The 22,148-nt window shown below is 42.7% G+C and overlaps 1 protein-coding gene across 2 annotated transcripts in view; it reads right to left on the reverse strand.

Moving 5' to 3' along the window:
• The window catches only part of LOC149322259 (tether containing UBX domain for GLUT4-like), a 130,753-nt gene that overhangs the window by 24,998 nt on the left and 83,607 nt on the right, over positions 1–22,148 (reverse strand). For both annotated transcript variants that reach the window (XM_089538108.1, XM_089538117.1), the window contains 3 exons: positions 21,055–21,121; positions 11,688–11,750; positions 11,403–11,455 (listed from right to left, as the gene is read on the reverse strand). In XM_089538108.1, coding sequence (XP_089394234.1) covers positions 11,403–11,455; positions 11,688–11,750; positions 21,055–21,121 — 183 coding nt within the window. The remainder of the gene's footprint in view (positions 1–11,402; positions 11,456–11,687; positions 11,751–21,054; positions 21,122–22,148) is intronic.

Below are 22,148 nucleotides of genomic sequence, written 5' to 3' on the forward strand. Positions count from 1 at the left end.
TATTATTATTATTATTATTATTATTATTATTATTATTATTATTATTGAAGCAGCAGTTCATCTAAATGACATTCCACCACATAGTAGCAGATGACATTTAAAGCAGCCTTCTCCACCTTGGCCAGAAGAGGGTATCTCACCCTCATTCCTGTCCATCAGCTAATGGAATCCTGCACAGATCTTCTGCAGTTTAGTTCTCATTTCATCCTCCTGCAATTATGAGGGCCATAAATGAAAGCATGGATTCTAAGGTTAGTTTCCAACTGCTATATTCTACATAGAAATACTGCTATGTTCTACAGATCTTGAAAAGGATACATTTTGGACTACCAACTCGCAAAATGCACCAGCCAGCATGACTGCTGGAGAATTCTGGAGATTATAGTAAAAACGAACACATTTTCCAAGCCATGGACTGTAAAACTCTTGTGATAATGTTCATATAAAACTATCATGATAATGTCCATATTGGCTTCTAGAGCCCTTACTCATACCGTTGTGCCTAGTCTTATTATTCCCATTTCAGAAACAACTGACACCACTATATTCTCCTCCAGTGTAAGCCAAGATTGAATGCACAGGCTTCCTTAACCTAATGCTCTATAGATATGCCAGAGAACAGAAATCACTAGAAAATACTTGAAAGGCACCAGGTTGAAGAAGGACTGGGTTAGCCATTTCTGTGCCTTGGCCCATGTAATGGCACTGCAGAAATGTCCAATCCCAGGACCAGACCTGAAGATCACATTATTTCAAGGTATAGTCCATTCATTCCAATAGGCATATTTTACCTGTGAGATAACATGTAGTACTTGATGATTCCACATGTTTGATCAGATGTGTTTGAAATATTAAGAATGGCAGAGCATCCCATTCAACAAAGCCAGTGTTTTCTTACCTATCTAGTACAAGGGCCCTTTGGGGAACTTTCAGTTCCAGTTCCTACATTAGTCATACTAAGCCTCCAAAGCAGCACTCCACCAATTACATATTCCACTCTAACATTCATGTATTTACTGCGCAGATGGGGAATACTTGAGAAGGTAAATGCAGAGTTCCCCACCTCACCAGCACTGGCCCTCACAAAGTTCCTGTAGAGACAGCTCTGATAACAAAATGCACAACTACACCTCCCAGCAAGACAGGGGCTTAGGCAAAACAGCTTGATTAGTACTAGCAGCCAATAAAAAGGGCATCCAACAATAAGAGAGTTGCCAAGGACATGAAAGCTGGAGCAACGTCCGTACGCATTTCTTGCCAGAAAAGAAAGCCCCCCTTCAGGCTCTGCCAAGCTGTCAGATCTTCAGTGGCAGGGAAAGGCTATCCAAGCAAAAGTCATTACAGCACAGAGCCTAAATACACTGACTCAAGGCAAAAATAAAAGGACTGGGGAGCAGGGGAAAGATTACAAATAGATGAATTCTAATGATGGAGAGGAAAATATCATCCATGATCAGCCAATCTAAACAGGGAAAGGGCAGATGCTACAGCCTAGAAAGTAATATCAATGTGATCTGGGGGGGGGGGGGGAGAAAAGGAGGAAGCCTTTGGTGGGAGGAATAAGGAAGATTTTGCTCCTTCAGAGGTCCTTCCTGTTTGATGCTCCTGAATAGAGTGCAGGTTAATGACTGCCCCCTTCTAGACGATAGGATGTTGCCTGTGCACCAGCTGTTTTTCTTGGGTTTTATTCCAGGAACAGTTGGTGCAGTCTGTCTCTCATCCTGGGTGGTGATGACTCACTTCGGAAGGAAAGTTGTGAATTTGGGTGTATTCCCAGTACTCCAGCAAAATGCCAGACAACACTGGCATTTGAAGTAAAAGCAGGGTAATTTTCAGGTTCTGTCCACGTGATTCTGCCAGAGAACAAAGGCTAGGTGTATTCACAGGTTAGCAGGGCTCTGTTGAGCAGCTCTAGTGGGGTGTGGACATGCCAGCCAACTACTTCAAATGGAAGGTGGGGCTGTTTAGGAGCATAATCCTCTATGTTTACTGACAAACACATCTAACAGCAAATCTCTGCACTTGGGACTGGCAGGCTGGTGCACATATTTATAATTAATTAATGGCCTATTGTTGCTGAATGTGGGCCACACATTTGTAGTACAAAGAATCACTGGGAGCAGTAAAAATAGATTACCCATCCTTGTACTAAAATGTGAAATATAGGAAACAGAGGAATGTAAAGATAGAGAAATTTTATTTATATGAAACAAGATGTAATCTGTTGTAACATTGTGTAATATAATGCAGCATTGTAATATATCATCACGGGAAAAAAAATAAAAAATAAAAAATACAGTGAAATGTGAGCTGGGGAGCAGATATGGGTACTGTTTTAAAGGGCTCTGTTACTATGAACCTCTAATACTATTTTGGCTTTGCAAAACTAACTACACAGGACTCCTTCCTCCCACTCCCAGCTTCCTTAAGCTTTAAACCTGCTGAGGCACATCTGGATATAAGAAGGTCTACTGTCCCAGACTCATTTATGAAGACCACACCCCAGCTCCTTGAATACCATCCATTTACTATCACTTCCCCATATATCAGCATTAAGCTTCTCCAGTCATTCTGTTTTTCAAGAAAACTGCCTAACTGGAGAAATAAATCCTCAGTGCCAAAAAGTATAGAGGTTTTAGTACTATAAACATCAACTTCAGTGATGTTTCACATTTTAATAAAGCAAAGGAAACATACCAAAACACACAGCTCTCCTTAAAAAGCAGAAGTTAGAGCCCTGGAACTCTGGGGAAAAGAAACAAGGGGGCTCATATCAAAAACCCTTGACTACTGAGACACTTGAAGTGTGGTCACTAACATCTCAGTTCATGCTGCCCACTTTTGGGCTGCCTGGGCTGGTTTCACCTTGTCCCAGGTTTTTGAAACAATCACATACAGCACAGAAATCTCAAAAAGGACATTTAAATGGATTTTTCAAGGAAGCCTTCTTGCTGATTTGGCAAGCAGGATTTCAAAAACTTTTAAGTCACCTTCATCAAAACATCCTACTCACCCATGTCTTGGAACTTAACTCATAGGCTGCATCTGCACTGCAGAAATAATGCAGTTTGACAAGACTTCAACTGCCATGGTTCCAGCCCATGGAATTCTGGGATTTGTAGTTTGTTGTGGTACCAGAGAAAACAGAGAAGGCTACAAAAAAACCTACAAAACCCAGAATTCCATAGCATTGAGCCATGCCAGTTAAAGTGATGTCAAACTGCATTACTTCTGTAGTGCAGATTGGCTCAGTCTGAGAGAAATGGCTCTTTTTCCTGCCCTCTCAACAGCTAAAAGGCTGATATTCCAGTATTAGGGGAAAAAAATACATCCTCACCTATGACCCAATGGATAAAAGATTTAACAACACTTGCAATATTTGAAAGAGTGATGCAACAATGTAATTTACAAAGGGACTCACAATCGGATATTTGGTACGCTTTTACTGACATTTATGAGTAATGATTTATCTTTTTTAAATCTCCTTATTCCTTATTGTTGTAAAGATATATGTAATTGAGAATCTTTCAATGTAATTTTACTTTGCATAATAAAAAAAATAAATTTCAAATCAGAAAATAGAACATTTAGCCAATTAAAAGGCCTGAACAGGTGAGAGAGGGGGGGCAAAGTGATCTGACATTAAGTTTGAAGATTTCAAATTGTCACCTTTAGCAAGTGCACTGAATGGCGGGGGGGGGGGGGCAGACAGAGAAAGAGAGGGAGAAATATGCTTACATATTCTGCTGCCAAACCTCAACTTGTCACGCCAGTACTCTAGCAGATAAAAAAAGCAGTTGCTCGTTTAGCACCAATCAAGTGAATGTGGTTGATTTCAATGTAGAGGTTGTTAAAGGAGACAGAATTTGTCATTTTAAGACACTTTGTAAACTTGAGCAGGGGAAAAGTGCCAAGGACCACCATGGCAGATAGCTGACAATCTACTGTGGATGGGTGAATGAAAAAATTTAACTGGCGTGTTTCTGTCATACAAAATAGCTGGAAACAAACAGAAAGTAACCTGGCAAAGATGCACAGCCATATCAGAGAATAACGAAATGAAAGATCCAGAAATCTTCTACGAATCAGAATTGCTTGGTGAAGGTATAAGTCTCTAGTGATAATTTTTATGGCAGCTTTATTAAAGAATTTTCCTATTAAAAGTTCCATACGAACCAGGAATACCTACAGCAACTGGACAGTACAAAAGGCTCCAGAATACATTTAATTTTGCTGGTCTTCCCTAACAAGAAGCAGTTGATTAGAGCATTTGTTTGTTTCAACACACCAGCATGTTCTCATTTCATGGCAGTGTACAGGTTTATAGTTCCAAGTACAATAAAAATTTTAAAAATCTGCCTCGGTGGAAGAAAAGAGGGCTGAACTAAAAGATAAGAAGACAATAAGGGGGAAGTGCATAGGGGAGTAGGAGGGCTACCTTGGAATTAAATATGTGACATATTTCAAGAACAATTAATTGCATGCAGATTTCTCACATTAATGGAGTGGCAAAGGTGAGGGGAAATGCAAAGCCACCCTAATTTTGATGCCCTAGATCCTATCTCTAGGACCCACAGATTCTTGTCTGTGATTCCAGTCTGTGAATTAATAATTAAAATAGTGAAGATTCTGAATGGATTGTTAGAGGAGCATAACTGTTTTAGAGTGAGACATTCTTACTTGTGTTTTCCAATCCCATAAATGGTTGTTACAGCAATTAATGTTGCAACAACTCTCATCTAACCTTTTGTATGTTCTCTTCATGAAGATAGGCTAATCTGCTTGGAGAATATACATTAATAATACCAGTGAAATCAATCAGTTACCTGAGGTTTCTGCTCACTTACTTCCATGAACTCAATGGGGATTACTTTGAAGTAGACACACACTATAAACACTTTGGTATCCAATCATCCTGGATAAAATCAACTGCAAAAGGGATATTTATATAGAACATAAAAAACTCAGGAATCCAAATGGAGGGTGTGCTTGGTACACCACTGTATGCATTAAATTCCAAATAGGGCAAAAGGGGAGCAACTCAGTGTGCCTCAGTGGGGTGCATGGGTGAGAAGGCCATAAAGCAAATTAGAACATGTTGATCAACACGTTCAAAAAACTACAAAAAGAGGAATTTAATAAGTTAAACAGCTCTCAGTTACATATGAAGTGACAATGGAAAAATCAGTGCTAAAAAAGGCAAGTCCAAAGAACAAGAAACTAAAGGTGCATTTCAAAATGTGCCTCAAGCAAAGATAGCCATGTTCAGGGGTAGCACTTAAAACTAATTTAAAAGGCACACTCTCCTACTGCTAACAAGCCAGGCCGAAAGGATATTTTCTTCTGTTTCAGCTCTCAATTAAATTGTTTATAATTAACTGTGTTGTTATTCGTGCTTTATTGCATATTAGTTATGAAACCATTTTGATTTTACTTCAAAAGGGATGCATTACTAATTTTCTGCCTTGCTTTGTTGTGAACTCCTTTGAACATATTGTTTATGGAAAGGCAGTATACAAATAAAGTGAATGAGAGAGAGATGCTTCAGAAAGTGATGCAGGATCAAGAAAAATGTTTTGCCGCACAACTTGACTGATTCCATGGGTGGTCAGATTCTATAAAAGAAGCCTGCACTAAGAACTTGACACATAAAGCGTATGCACTCAGGCATGGCAAGGACACTGTGTATAAGGTCTGAAGAGAGTTGTCTGTTTTACAGAATTACAGTGTAGAGTAAGTTAGTCTGTTCATCAGATAGTCTCTCTCATGTTTTCCCTCTCACGCAGAATCCTGAAGAAAAATTAACACTTTCCTCACAATTAAATGAAGGTTTTACTGCACCTTGATTAAAACACGGGAAGGCTGGTTAAAACTCCATTACAGATTTTGTTTGTCCTAAAGAGAGCCAAGGAGTTCAAAGAAGCTCTTGCTTTTCAGATATAGATCTTAATCGGTAGTTTAATCAGAACGCCAGATTGGCTTTGCCTCCTCTCTGTAAGCTTCTCAGGGTCCCATGGAAAACTTTATTTCCTCATCTTACCACCATGACAAGTGTGTGGGAATCAGAAATCGCGTTGGGTGGCAGCTGCAGCCAAGATGGCACAAAGCAAGGAAAGATAGGAGGAGCTGCTTTTCCAATGAGTGGGAAAGTTGCCCAGTTCAAAGGCACAGGGGATCTTTCTACCAGCACTTCTGCTATTAATTAAAATATCTTCAGTGGCTTTGAAGACGAATTTGAACAAAAAAATAAATAAAAATAAACGGAAGACACTGAACTAGCTGCTCCTAACAAGATGACACTAAGTGACTCAGAAACAAAAGCACAGATCCTTCTGTTCCGGCACCAAGGGGCCGTATTCGTGTTTGAACAGAGGCCAAGCTCAGGTGTTAAATGGCCTCTGGGGTCTTTCTTCATCATTCATTATTTTCATTTGTTGTGTACAGTCCAACAGCAATGGAAAGTCACATTTCTGTTAGCCATGATCCAAAAAGATGCCTAAGATCACACAAGAGGATCCCACTAGTCAATCAGTACAATTCTTTACTTTTTTTCTCTTCAGATACTGTATCTGATTTACAAACTGTGCTTTAAAACATAGTTTTTTGTGGGTTTTTCGGGCTATGTGGCCATGTTCTAGAAGAGTTTCTTCCTGACGTTTCGCCAGCATCTGTGACTGGCATGTTCAGAGAATGCTTGCCTGGAAAAAGTGGATACACACACACACACTGTGTGTGAGCCTGGGAATGCAGGAGTGATTTGCATGTGTATTGTTCTGTGCTGATGTCAGGCCTCAGGCTGGGAGGCTAATGCAAAAGAGGATTAGTGTCTGCTAATTGATGATCATTATCTGCTGGGAAAGCTCCTGACTCTGAGTGGTTTCCCATTTGCATTTGCTGAGTCCTTATTTTACTATTCCTCAGGACTAGTAGCCAAATTTTGTTCACTTTAAGGGTTTCTTCTTTCCAGTTGAAATTATCCAGATGTTTGTGGATTTCAATGGCTTTCTGGTGCATCCTGACATAGTAGTGGTTGGCATGATCTAGAATTTCAGTGTTTTCAAACAGTATTTTATGCCCAGGATGGTTTGTGGCATGTTCTCCTACTGCCGATTTTTCTGGCTGGCCCAGTCTTCAGTGTCTCTTGTGTTCCTTGCGTTTGGTGGTCCCTATGTAGACTTGTCCACAGCTGCCTGGTATGCGATAAACTCCTGAGGCTGTGAGAGGGTCTCTCTGGTCCTTGGCTGAGTGAAGCATTTGCTGGATTTTCTTCATTGGTTTGTAAACCATTTGAAGGTTGTGCTTCCTCACTACTTTGCCTATTCTGTCTGTGAATTCCTTTGACGTATGGTATAAATACGTTCCCTTTTGGTGGCTACTTGTCTTCACTTCTCTGGGTTTTACTGAGTAGGAAACCACTCAGAGTCAGGGGCTATCCCAGCAGATAATTGGATAATCACCAATTAGCAGACACTAATCCTCTTTTGCATTAGCCTCCCAGCCTGAGGCCTGTCATCAGCACAGAACAATACACATGCAAATCACTCCTGCCAGGCTCACACAGAGTGTGTGTGTGTGCGCGCACACACATGCGTGCGCGCACACACACTTTTTCCAGGCAAGCATTCTCTGAAGATGCCGGCCATATATGCTGGCGAAACGTCAGGAAGAAACTCTTCTAAAACATGGCCACATAGCCCGAAAAACCCACAAAAAACTATGGATGCCAGCCATGAAAGCCTGCGACTCTCATTACAGCAGCATCAGAACAGGGGTAGGAAGGTACAGAAACAGAGAAAAACCCCTGCTGTCTGGGGGGGAAAAACAAGTCTGAAGCAGAGGAGTTGTTTCATATGTCTTTGAATCTTGTATTAAATATATTAATGGAAAATTCTGAAATTTCTGAGTAGAGGCTAAATGAGAGAGTTTAGTGAACCCATGGAGAACCTAAAAGAAGCACCAGCCACCTCTACTCTCTCACCCAGAGCACCACTTCTGACCTCTTTGAATGCTGGGGTGGGAAAATACCAGTGGCAACAGCTCTTTGGTACTTCCCCTCAAAGGGGACTCTTGCCTTTACTTACATTCTTTTTGATATATACACTTTTTCCTAGCCCCGCTGATGCCTGGTTGCTCCCCCATACATTGCATAACCACCATTTGGTATGGTTCCTTTCTTACATTCATCCAACCTTTAAGGTGAGAACAAATAGTTATGCCTGTAGTTCTTTGGCATCCTTTTTCCTTGCTTAATCCTTTACACACTTTGTCACTTGCCCCTAGGCTTTACCCTTGACTTATCCATGGGTCATATCAAAATCCATAATTTTGCCCCCAAACCTGTCCTTGACTTATACATGAGGTCACCTTATACGTGAGTATATATGGTACACAACACTAAAACCTCCCTCCCTCCCTCCTTTATGTTTGTAGGAATGGCCTGGCACCTTTTTGAACTTTTAACTGGAGTTGTAAAAAAAATGCTTTAAAGGCTAAATGCTTTCCCTTCCTTCACTGGAACACTTATCTAATCAGTTTAAAAAAAACATGGAAAAGAGCCATACAAATCCTACCTACCCTGCTTCCTGCCTACTCCTCCCCTTGGTCCCTGGTCTGACACATATTGGTACTGGAAAGAGATTTGCAAAGGCATGCAAAAATTAAAAGTTTAGTTGTTTGTACTTTGATCATACAAAAAGACCCTCAAGACAACAGAAATTCCAGCTGCCCACTACATCATGCTTGGGCTATAGAATCAACTGCCATGAACAATAAAAGCACACCCATAACAAAAGTGCATGGTCCCAGTGAGTCAGGGAGAAAGAGGCCAAGGTAAGCATATTAGTAAATCAAATAGAGACAGGCCTGCAGGGTTTTTTTTAACCTTAATTTCTTGGCTAAGGTTCTTCTGAAAGGGGCAGCTTCAAGTATGAACACAGGTAGCCATGGTATCACTCTTCACACATTTCAGTGCTCTGCAAGCAGCTGCACTTGTGTCTCATCCACATGGCCTAGCCAGGAAGCTATGGAATCTCAAAAGCTCCATTATAAACAATTTCAGCAGAGTATAATCCTTTCCTAATTCAATAGACCGTTTGAAAGACTCTGACATATACTAAGCAAACAGAATCCTGTTGCACTCTGTATGACCTGTCAACCTCTAAATGACCCTGGGTAAAAAAAAACATGATAGGTTCACCTTAGGGTTGCCTTAAGTTGGAAATTACTTGAAGGAACACAACAACAACAAACATTATATCCTACAAATAACATTTTTGGTCCTGTCTAATGATCCTCTGGGCAAAAAAGCTACAGTGTCAGTTCGTTGGCTAAACCTTTTTACTTCCATTCTATATTCATTACACAACACTAACAAGACAACAGCTAGTTCTGGCAAAATATTTTTGTGCAAGGCTCCTTGTCACTCTGATTCATCCTACAAATCAAGAAAACAAATTTTGAAACTTCCCAAGAGACAGACAGACTGTTCACTTGGAAAAGGGTGCACTCTTGTCTGAAGCCTGGGGACAAGGAGATCAAAGGGCGGAAAAGAGGGGGGTAGAACAGGGTTGCACAGACCTATAACAGGGAGAAATTTTAGAGAAGCTGTAAAATTACCCTCAAGAAAGGGGAAATGGAAGAAAGTCATTTCAGTGATCCTCAGCACTGATAATCAGCACAAGCTTTTTTGATTCCATGAACCACAAAGAAGGGACTAGTAACAGGAGACAAAGTTCCTATACATGAAGCACAAATGCTTGTGATACACTTGTTATAAAGAAACTCACATTTCCTTTTGAAACTATCTGTGCCTTTCCAAAAAGTTGATCCATATCACACCATTGAATACCATTTCCATGACTGGCTTTGGATTTGGAAAAGCCTCTAGTCATTCATAGAATCATAGAGTTGAAAGAGACCACAAGGGGCATGTGATTCAACCCAATGTCATGCAGGAACTCACAATCAAAGCACCTCTGACAGACAGCCCTCCAGCCTCAGTTTTAAAACCTCCAAAGGAGATTCCACCACTCCCTGAGGGAGTGTGTTCCACTGTCAAACAGCTCTTACTGTCAGGAAGTTCTTCCTAATGTTGAGGTGCAATCTCCTGTCCCTATAGTTTTCATCCATTGCTCTGCGTCCTATTTTCTGGAGCAGGAGAAAACAAGCTTATTCCATCTTCACTGTGACATCCCTTCAAATATTTAAACAGGGTTGTCATATCACCTTTTAATTGTCTCTTCTCTAGGCTAAACATGCCCAGCTCCCTAGGTTACTGCTCACAGGGTATGGTTTCCAGACATTTCCGTTCATATAAGATATATTTCAAGTTCTTCAGGAATTCAGAAGACAGTTGTTACACTGTCAAAGTTGATCTTTTTCCAAAGAAGGTGATGGTAACTGACTTTTGAAAACTACAGATATTTTAGGTTGACTGGAAGGCAACAACCTAATTCCCTTACATAACCCCTATCCACCTGCAATGAAATCTGTTTATGCGGGCAGCACATAATAATCATAACATTGATAATAATCAATGAGAAGACTGTTAACATTTTTATTTAATGTTCTTTGTGCTTTTTCCAAAGAAATATTAGTAAAAATTATGGGCCCACTTAGCCCCTGCTTCCTCTGCTTTCCTTTTAATTGCCTTGCTTCAAGTGTAAAAAGATCAAAGTTGCAAACTCAGATGTACTACTTACCTGGGAGCAAACCCTGTTGAACAGTGTGGGACTTATTTCTGAGCACACATTCAACTAGATGATATTCATGCTTCAGTTATGTTTTGGAAGTCTCAAACAGATGACGGAGGTAACTCTACCTTACTACATAAATACTAGTTGAAGTCAACTGCTGATTATTACATTTTTATTATCAAATACATGGCATCTATATCCTAGATCTGATTACCTGTTTCACAAAGTTACTTACAAACAAGCCCTATACATCCTATCATATGTATTCAATGATACTAACTCCCAGTTTAGTGTGCGCAGGATTGCAATCCTCATCTTATATTATCACAACAGAGAATATAGCTGCTCATTTAAATCCAACATTCTCCTTTCTGTCATGCAAGTCATGCATCCTGCCACTCTAATCCATATTGCTTTCCCCTGTTCAGACTTAGGTAAGTTTTGGTAGCAGATTTGCATTATGGCCCACTTGCAAAGGAAAGAGTTTTGCCAGAACCTTGTGCAATCCACTATAAGATGGCCGCACAACACCTAACAGCACAAGGAAAGGTAACTAAAGCCACTTATGCTCTGCAGCCAAAGAATCCATCTGTCTTGGGTTTTGCATACAGCTACAAAAATATTATTCATACTCTTAAAAACAAAACTGTATAAGGTACGTTGTAATAAAGACAACAGAACACACAGAATAGTGGACAAAGCCATTACCTGGAAGAGGGTCAAACTGTCGTCAGTCAGAATGGATCTGGGAGGTGTAATGACTACAGTAAAACACAAAACTCTCATTAAGGAGAGAAAACAAACAAACTCTAGAGCTGATTGAGGAAAGGAAGGGAGGGGGGATAAAGAGACAAATGTGCCTGAAACTACCCCAAGACCACTTACATAGCCATTAAAATATGATGTTAGTGAAATTATATCACCTGGTCAAGATAGTGGCAGTGGATCTAGGGATGTTGAGTCTAAAATTATAAAAAGTAAATCTGAACTTACACAGATAAAATGGTATTTCTGGATCTGCAAGGTGGCTTTTCACAAAGACCCTCAGAGCACCAACTGTCAAAAACAACAGGGAAAGGGAGCAAAAATAGCATAGTGAGCAGTATTCTCAGAAGGACAGTAACCACATGAACAGGTTGCTTACTTGTAACTGTGGTTGTTTGAGTGGTCATCTGTTCCTGCCCACGCCAGTGTAATCAGCATGCCCAATCCCGCCAATCTAGCTCCTCCTTCAATTCAACTCCGCTACAAGAAACTTAGCAGGGACCTGACCGAGGGCAGTTAGGATGGGTTTGTGTGAGGGCACAGATGACCACTCGAAGAACCAAGTTACGTGTAAACAACCTCTTCTTCTTTTTCGTGGTCTCTGTGCCTCACACAGTAGGGTGACTAAAAAGCTTACCTGTGGCAGGTGGGAAGGCCACTGCAGAATTGAAGAAAGAACAGCATGGTCAAATCTCGCAGCCCAACGAGACCTGGAATCAAGCCAGTAATGCTGGACAAAGGCACAGAAACGCTTCTATTTCTAAGTGTAAGACCATTACATAAAGTCCTTCCTGGAAGTGGAGGGAACTCGCAGAAGTTCTGGGGCTGTCAAGGCCGGATCCTCCAAGCTGTCGTGCGTAGACTGTGGGAAAGAAGATCTGGCGTGGGAGAGAAGGTCTGGCCAGCTCGGAAGCTCAAGGTATTGCCCCCTGTACAGATGGAGTAGAGGGGCAAACCAAGGTTGTCTTGGCCAATAGAGGGCCACCAGAATGGCATTGGATCTGTCCTTGGTCATCTTGGCCACAATTCTTGCCACTAACAGGAGTGAAGGAAAGGCGTAGAGGAAGCAACGGCTCCAAGTGAGAAGGAAGGTGTCTCCTAGGGAGCCTCTTCCCCAGTCTGCTCTGGTTCAGAACATTGGACACTGCACATTTCCTGGAGTGGCAAAGAGATCTGGAGAGAGTGTACCCCACCGTGAGATGAAAGGATTCTTGTGATAAGGTCCACTAGTGTTGAAGAACCTTGTCCTGGCTGAGAGAATTTGCTAGAACATTGTCCTTGCCAGTTAGATGAACTGCCACTGGGTGGATGGAATGTTGATAGTACCATGTCCAGAGCTGTTGTGCAAGATGAAGAAGGACAGAGGAGTGAGTTCTGTCTTGTTCATTGATATAACAGACAGTGGTAGCATTGTACGTTACAACCTGGACAACCCTGTGACAGAGGTGGTTCTCAAAGGCCCGGAAGGCCTTGATGACAGCCAAGAGTTCCAGGGCACTGATGTGCATCTCCATCTCGGAAGGGGACCAGCAGCCTTGAACCCAGAGGTCACCATAGTGGGACCCCCAGCCTGTCATGGATGCATCTGTGGTGACCATCCTGGAGGGATCCAGAGGTTGGAAGGGCATTCCCCTGAGGATGTTCTTGGGAATCAACCACCACCAAAGAAATTCTTGGGGATCAACCACCACCAAACAGACATGTTGAAAGAGTGTCAGCCTCTTAGACTGCCTGTCATAGAATCATAGAGTCATAGAATTGGAAGAGACCACAAGGACCATCCAGTAAAATCCTCTGGCATGCAGGAAATCACTATCAAAGCATCCCCAACAGATGGCCATCCAGCCTCTGTTTAAAGACCTTTAAGGAAGGAGATTCCACTACACTTCAAGGGAGTGTCTTCCACTGTCGAACAGCCCTTACTGTCAGGAAGTTCCTTCTAATGTTGAGGTGGAATCTCTTTTCCTGTAGCTTGCATCCACTGTTCCAGGTCCTAGTCTCTGGAGCAGCAGAAAACAAGCTTGCTCCCTCCTCAATATGACATCCCTCCAAATATTTAAACAGGGCTATCATATCACCTCTTAATCTTATCTTCTCCAGAGTAAACATATCCAGCTGTCTAAGTCGTTCTTCATAGGGCATGGTTTCCAGACCCTTCATCATTTTGGTTGTCCTCCTTTGGACACGCTCCAGTTTCTCAACATCCTTTTTGAATTGTGGTGCCCAGAACTGGACACAATATTCCAGGTGGAGCCTATTATTTCCCTTGATCTAGACACTATACTTTTATTGATGCAGCCTAAAATTGCATTGGCCTTTTCAGCTGCCGCATCACACTGTTGACTCATGTTCAACTTGTGGTCTACTTGGATTCCTCGATCTCTTTCACATGTAGTCTCGTTCAGCCAGGTGTCCCTCATCCTATATCTGTGTTTCATTTTTCCGCCCTAAGTGCAGTACCTTACATTTCTCTGTGTTGAATTTCATTTTGTTAGCTTTGGCCTTGAGGTGGTCATTGAAGTGGTCAAACAGGCTTTATTATTGAGGTGGTCAATCACCGAAAGAAACTATTCTTGTAGCGGAGGAAATCTTAGGCATGCCAAGTAGGCTATGACTGTGGTCGAGGAAATAAGGCCTAGGAGGCACTGAATGTCTCTTGCTGTAGAATGGTTCATGTGGAGAATGAATTGAAAGTGGGCCTAAAGAGCTTCTGCCTTTCTGGTGGACAAATAGACTCGAGCCATAATAGAGGCCAGATATGTACCTATATACTCTATCACTCTGACCTGTTCTAAGATGGACCTGGACGGATGCACTGTTGTTAACCTTTATTTATAAAGCACTGTAAATTTACACAGCGCTGTACATACAATCTTTTAATTAGACGGTTCCCTGCCCTCAGGCTTACAATCTAAAAAGACACGACACAAAAGGAGAAGAGAATGGTGGTGGGGAAGGGGATTCGGTCCAGCAGTTCATCTCTCCCTCTGCCTGGACCAAGGCAGATGGAATGGAGGGTGGACTTGGGTTCTTGGAGCTCGCCTGCCTCCCTCTCCCTCAAGATGGTGAATGAAGGGAGGGCTTGTCTTCTTCCAGGCAGGCCTGATGGAACTAGCCTGCCTCTCTCTCCCTCAAGATGGTGGATGAAGGGAGGGCTTCATTGAAGGTGAAGTGAAGAAACTTGTGGTGCTGAGGTTGGATGGTGATGTGAAAATAAGCATCTTTAAAGTCGATCGATGCAAATCAATCCCCTTGATGGAGAAAGGGGAGGATGGATTGAAAGATTACTATCTTGAACTTGTGTGGCATGATGTAGTGCAGCGGTTCCCAACCTATGGGTCATGACCCCTTTGGGGATTGAACGACCCTTTCTTGGGGGTCACCAGGTTGGGACTTGCCCCCATCCTCCTCTACGTGGCCAGGCCTCCTCTGGCTTGCCACCGCCGCTGCGATTGCGTGGGGCTGCCACCTCCTCCTCGATGTGGCCGCTGCCAGCACTGCAATTGCTGCGGTGGCAACAGAAGCCCCATGTGATGGTGGTGGTGGCAGCAGTGGCAGCAGGCCAGAGGAGGCCTGGGAATGTGGTGGAGGAAGAGGAGGGGTGCCACCTCCTCCTCCTCCTCCACGCCGCCGCCACTGCAACCGCAGCAGTGGCAACAGAAGCCCACATTATGGCAGCAGTGGCGGCAGGCCAGAGGAGGCCTGAGCACCTGGAGGAGGAGGAAGAGGGGTGCCTCCTCCTCCTCCACACAGCTGCCACTACCCCAATTATGGCAGCGGCGACGACGGAAGCCCCGTGTGATGGTGGCGGCAATGGCAGGCCAGAGGAGGGCTGGCTGTGTGGAGGAGGAGGAGGGGTGAGGAAGAGAAGGTGGCGCTTTCAGTGGTTTTTGCAGCTGGAGGTCCTGTCCTTTCTTCCAGCCGGTGGTCTCTGATTGGTTGGGAGACCAGGAAGAGGTGGGACTTCCAGCCACAAAGGCTACTGGGGCTTGTAGGCAGCCAGAAGTCCCACCCCTTCCTGGCCTCCCAGTCAATCAGGGAGGCTGCCGCGTGGGACTTCTGGCCACAAGAAGGTCGCAGCCCAACAAAGGCTGGGAACTGCTTATGTAGTGGTTGACAGCCCATAGATTGAGTATGGGGTGGAGATTGTCATCTTTTTGACACCATGAAATATTTGGAGAAATAACTGTACATCTTGCATCTGTCTGGGATATGCTGAATGGCGCTTTTCTCAAGCAGGGAGGAGATCTCCTCTTGGAGAAGAGGGGAGGATGGAGTAGAGCAAAAAATGCTGAGAGGTGGAGTACTTGCAAACTCTATGGCTTAATAACACAAGCGTACAATGGTTAGTACCCAGGTGTTTGTTGTGATTTGGCACAAGTTGTTGTAAAAGTGGTGAATTTTAGAAAAGTGAGACTGGTTGAAATAATAATAATAATAATAATAATAATAATAATAATAATAATAATTTATACCCCGCTCTTCAGCCAAAAGGCTATCAGAGCGGCTTACAAACTGTTAATTAGACATGATGGTGTCGTCCCCATAAATCAGTCAAAAGTGGGATTTAGAAGATGAGGACTTTTTGGAGGACTGTTGTTGTTGCTGTCCTTGGGGATAACACTATTTGTAGGGCCTCTGAGAGCCCCTGTATTGAGTAGAGGCTACAGACAGAGATCTGAAGTAGTTGGAAAAGGCAGGCTGGGGGCACCACAGTTGTTTACAGTATTGTTGATTTGACCAGTGACCCCCAATCTCTTGCCCATAAGACGTGCCTTTCCCATTGTGTCCAGAGACTTGTCAGTTTTTGCCACAAAAAGGCTGTCACCTTCAAAGGGCAGATTCTCAATACACTTCTTTGCTTCGTCGGTGAGATCAGTAGATCTGAGCCAAGCATAATGATGGAGTGCCACTGCACCTGACATCACTTTGGCCGCACCGTCCACCAAGTGTCTAGCTGAGTAGATTTCATAGAATCATAGAATTGTAGAGTTGGAAGAGACCACAAGGGCCATCCAGTCCAACCCCCTGCCATGCAGAAACTCTCAAACAAAGCATACCTGATTTGTTGGCTGACCAAATAGAGAGCCTCTGTGTAGAAGTCAAGGGCAGCTGTCTTTTGTTCTCCCGGCAAGAAGGGGATGAAAGCAGCCATCTTGTCCCACAAAAACTTGGGACCCATGCAAGTTTGCATGTTACTCATCTTAGCAGAAAGGGCAGCCGAGGAGAAGAAGCGTCATCCAAAAATATCACTGTGTCTACCCTGTCAACTGGCCAGAAGATTTAGATGTAGACTCAACCACCAAGGAGATAGGAGTAGGGTGGGTGAAGAGATAAGCTGCTGTGTTAGGTTGAACCTTGTAAAGACCTTCTAGCTTCTTTGAAGCAGGTGGCATAGATGAAGGTTTTACCCAAGAAAGGTTCATGATGTCTGACAATAAGGCTAGAAAGAAAAGGACAGCTGGTGAAACTGAAGTAGTATTGATGATCTGGAACACAGGATCTCTCACCGACTTAAGAGCAACCTCAACTTGAAGCCCTATGGCTCAAACCAATCTCTGAATCACATCAGAGAAGAGGTGAACCTTCTCGTTGGGGGATTGAGGTGTGATGTCTTCGATTTCTTCCTGAGGGGATGCAATAACAGGAGAAGATGAAGCTGGTGACAATTCTGTGTTCTAAGCCAACTCCTCAGTAGATTGCTGAGGCATAGAAGGAGTATTGTGATAGCTGGAGGAGGCATTGATTGAAGCATCAACATCGAAGATACAATGAATCAACATCAGAATCAACATCGACAGTGGAATCTGAGCTGCTAACATTGACTGAACAGGAGATGCAGGCGTTCGAGAGGGGATGCGTTGATTGCGATTTCCTGCATGGCAGGGGGTTGGACTGGATGGCCCTTGTGTTCTCTTCCAACTCCATAATTCTATAATTCTATAAGAGACCGTAGCAGTAGTGCGAGGCAAAGGTGAAGGTGCTCTGGTGAAGCCTAGACTCAAATCGGGGTTGATGAACATGGTGTGGAGAGATACTTCATGGTGTTAAGGGACTGATGGTGAGAGTGAGAGCCTGTAAGCCCTAGCTGGAGAGGCAAATATCTGCGATGGCACAGAGACAGGTACCAGTGGCAGTGGAGAGACCATCGGCAGCAGAGATGGAGTGGGCGCCGAAGCCTGTGGTACTGAAGCACTCAGAGATGCTGAGGTCAAGACCCCTGATGTTGAGTCTGTAAGGATGATTGAGATGGGGGCTGAGATGCCGGTGATAGTATCGATGCCGGGAACAAAAAATCCATTGCAGTATCTAAGCCAGTTGCCACGTCGAGACCAGCATAGAGGTGGGAGCAGCCATTGAGGCCGAAGAGGTGGTAGACGGAACAGATAACTTAGCCCCGTGTTTCTTCTTGGCCTTATCAGCATTACAGTCACTAGAGATGTCAGGCCTTTTCTTGGTCTTGTGAGGCTGTTTCTCCTGGGAGGCAGAAGGAACCTCCTACAGAGAAGGAGACTGACCAGCAGATGGCATAGTAATGTCCGGAGACATAGAGGAAACAGGCTCTAAAGTGCTTGATGGCAAGGACCTCAGTGTCAAGGAAGGTGCTGTCCATGTTAACTTTGGGGCTGAAGGACTCGATGTCGAACTCAGTATCGACAGAGAAGATAGTGCCGTTGCCAATGTTTTAGAGAGCTTAGGGATCCGAGGGAGTTTTGAGATGGGCACCAAAGCCAAAGGATCAGATTGAGAAGATGATTTCTCTGCAACAGAAAGGGAATGTTCCCAACAAAAATATTTTAAGTGTTGGGCCCAGCTGCGTACATCACATTGGTAAAATAGTGACAAATATTACAGCGATTGGTAACGTAACCCTCACCCCCAAAAAATGGCATTTAGAATGTCCATCAGTGAGGGACACCGTTCTACTACAAGAAATGCAGAGCTTAAACAAAGAGTTGGAGGCCGTAAGAGACCTAGAAGCAAGGAGCCCAGCCAGGCAAAATTACAAGAAAAAAAAAACCTCCCTTAAAGCTCTGAAGGGCAATGTTGACAAGCACAATGAAGAATCAAAGATTAAACTAACTACTGTACACGAGAGGACTCAGCTAGAGAGCAATCTGAAAGGAGTGTTTCTCTTGCGGCAGACAAAAGTGAACTGAAGGAAGAGCTAGACTGGTGGGATTGGACATGCTCAGTACTCAAGAGTGGGTTGGGGCTTTCTGCCAATCTGCTCAGTTTTCAGCTTCTGAATGGACTCTCTGCGCAGGCACAAACCCTATTGTGTAAAGCACAGAGACCACAAAGAAGAACCACTTCAATGCTGTGATCTCAACACCAATTTAATGAGTGCTTTGATTCATATTGTGGAAGTAGTAAAAGGAGATAGCCCAATTGGTCAGCACCTTTTAAAGGTTTGCTCACTGATAGTCAACTGGCATGTCTCTTCTTCCAGTATTATTAGTGGGTCCTCTGCCTTCATGGTTGGATGTCTCCTTCTGTCACTTGTTAGCCCAAACAAACTTATGTTATTCAATGTCGCAACCTCATTATCTCCAAGTGTTAGCAGAAGTGAATGAGGTATGCAGTCCTTACTGTCTTCCTCTGACATTAAGGTAAGACAAAGAATGCAAAGCAGGCACATCTCAGTTAACCAAAGCCTCTAACAAAGAGACTTTTTTTTTTTTACAAAGTCTTGTTACACCTGTCCAACTCCCTTTTCCCTCCTAATCTTCTGTCTAACTAGAAGTTTTTACTAGCATCAACACTGGGAGGATAGTGAAGGAAGGCTGAAGAAATAAAAAAAAAATCAGCACCAGGATATAGAAAGTTGTCTGTAGTACAGAATTAAATAAAGTTTAAGTTGGAAAGATTGGGATTCTGCTCTAATTGAACCAACTATAGCTGTGTGTACTAATATGCAAGGTTAATAGGAGCTGCTTCCAAAATCCCTTTCTGAGCATGTATGAACAGCAAAACAGAAAAAAAAAGGAAAAGCATGTTAGCCTAACTCACCAGCCACTAGTCAGCATGTTAAAGAAGCACAGATCTAGATATTTGGCCAACAAACTGGAAATTATAAGAAAAGTGGAAGATAGTGGGAGAAAACAAATAATCCCTGGAACATTTCAAGTGGTCTCTTGAAGGTACAAAATATTTTAATTTACCTATGCAAGGCTTATCTGACTAGGGTGTTTCATTTCACATGTGCATATTGTTAATTTTGAATATGAGTTTTGAAAACTCATATAGTTTGCTGAAAGATGTTGAGTTTCTCCTGTTATTTGTGTGTGACGCAGGAGCCTATCCCTATCCTTTCCATGTTATTTATTATGATATTTATACCCCGCCCTTCAGCCCTAAAGGCTATCAGAGCGGCTCTGCCTCTGGTACCAAATTTTCTGTTAAAGAAGTAATTCCCAGGAACACAACTAGTTTGTTAACTGAGGTATACCTGTTCAAAATTGCTGTTGTCTTAGCAGTAGCCAAAGGTTTAGATAAACAGTTTTTTCCAATCAAGTTAATTTTTACTTATGACGATCCTATGGCAGCTATGGTGTCTTAATTTAATATATATGTAAATGCACTCTCTCTCTTTTCCTACTGCGTTCATCTTTACTAAGCATTATCACTTTTTCCAGTGAGTCATGTTGTTTCATGACATGTCCAAAGTATGTTAGCCTCAGCATAGTCATTTGGCCTTCGCAAAGAGAAATTCCTGTTGACACAAGATGTGTGACTGTGAAACAGACTACCTAAGAAGGCTCTAGAATCTCCTTTGCTACAGGTTTTAGCCAGTCAGTAATTGCTACTGGGGATGCATTCAACTAGATGTCTCTAAATAGCAAATGGCTAGAATGGCCTGCTCAGACTTTCTATTTGGGATGTGCTAATTTCCTCAACCCAGCAAACTGGAAATAAGGTAGAAAATATAAACATCACACCAAGGAGCAGAAGTTGCTGAATCCTACCATGGGCAACCTGGCAGAGACAGCTGATGAAAACAGTCACCCAAACTGCTACTCTTGGGTCTCAGAAGGAACAAACATTCACTGGGAGAAATAGACACTTGGTTTCATAGACATGAATTGGTGCCCCCCCCCCCAAAAAAAAAAAAAGGTAGAAAGTTGAGTGTGAGCCTTGCAATGGTGCAGGAAGTTCTAGCCATTTGCTATTTAGAGGTCCAGGAAGCATGGATTTGCTTTTTATTCCTGGCACATTTAAAAGTAGTGGTTGATTCAAATTCTCTCCAACTCATATTTCCAGCTCTGGAGCGCTGGTTGACACCATACTGAACCAACACCCTGTTGTTCAGCAGCCTCATGTGGTGACTAATGTTGCAGTAAAAGGCCTGGAAGAGAACCACTAGGTAGTTTTCAGGAGGAACATACCCTGCTTAGAGAACATTCTCAGCTCTCCTCCATACAACACAATGCCTATGTTCTCAGCTTTGGAAGCACCACGCAAATAAAGCAATGACTTGCATTAAAAAGTAAATTATTTTCAGAGACAAACACTAGGTCCAACAGCAAGGAACTGTTCCTTTGTTTCAATGCCTCTTACATTAGCAGCTGCTGGACAGCAGATAAATTCTTACTTGTTTCACTAGGGTGGAAGAAGCCTTGTAGAATATAACGATCTGGGAAGTAAACTCGCAATACCACCTAGATGAAGACAAAGAGGCATAAATCTACTGAAGTAAACTGTACATTTGTGGATGATGTTCTGTATTTTGGAATAACATCAGCTCATTCTCAAAAATGTGCATCTTTCTATGAATGGAATTTATATTTGAATGTTGACCTCTGACTACAACCAGTCAAGAACAACAGTGGTTAGCTGAGGTAATAAAGTGGGTGAACCTGAACTATCAATCAAAAAGTCCCAGGCTGCATCCACACTGCAAAAACAATCCAGTTTGATACTACTTTAACTGCCATGTCTGAATGCTATGGAATTCTGGGAATTGTAGTTTTGTGAGCCATTTACCCTTTTCTGTCAGAGAGCTCTGGTGCTACAACGAATTACAATTCGCAGAATTACATAGCACTTAACCATAGCAGTTAAAATAATGTCAAACGGGATTATTTCTGCAGTGCAGATGCAGCCCCAATTCAAATCTTGCTTCTGCAACAAACTTACTAGGTGGGTTTACTCAAGGTTTTGTTGCCCTGAGTCTCTCTAACTCAGGCTTCTCAATCGTAATATAGGAATACAGTTGTCCCTCCACATTTGCAGCTTTGACTTGTGGATTTTATTATGTGTGCTTTTGATAAATATGTTTTCCCTATGAACCTCTAGGTCCTCCAACTCAATTCTGCCAGAGGTTGACCATAGAGTTGTGCTGAAAAACCTAAAAGTTCCTAGAGAAAACACTTCTCTAGGCATTTCCAACATGAGTCTATAATCAAACTTTGACAGATGTTGACCACAGAGTTGCACTAGAAGACCTGGAGATTCCCAGAGAGGTGTTAGAATACTGTTTTTTTTTTATTTGCAGTTATTCCACATTCACAGGCATCCTTCACCCCAGTGAATGTGAAGGGACTACTGTACTACAGCCAGCCAGTAGGCATAACATTATATGAAAGTTTTTCATCAGTCTCAAAAACCTAAGTACTAACATATTTTCATGATGGATTCTATCACTATAGTAAGTAGTAGGGAAATCTGGGGGCAGAGAACAAGGGC

The sequence above is a fragment of the Sceloporus occidentalis genome, unplaced genomic scaffold (assembly GCF_023333645.1).
Source record: "Sceloporus occidentalis isolate IW3139 unplaced genomic scaffold, rSceOcc1.0.p SCAF_1, whole genome shotgun sequence".
Taxonomy (NCBI): domain Eukaryota; kingdom Metazoa; phylum Chordata; class Lepidosauria; order Squamata; family Phrynosomatidae; genus Sceloporus; species Sceloporus occidentalis.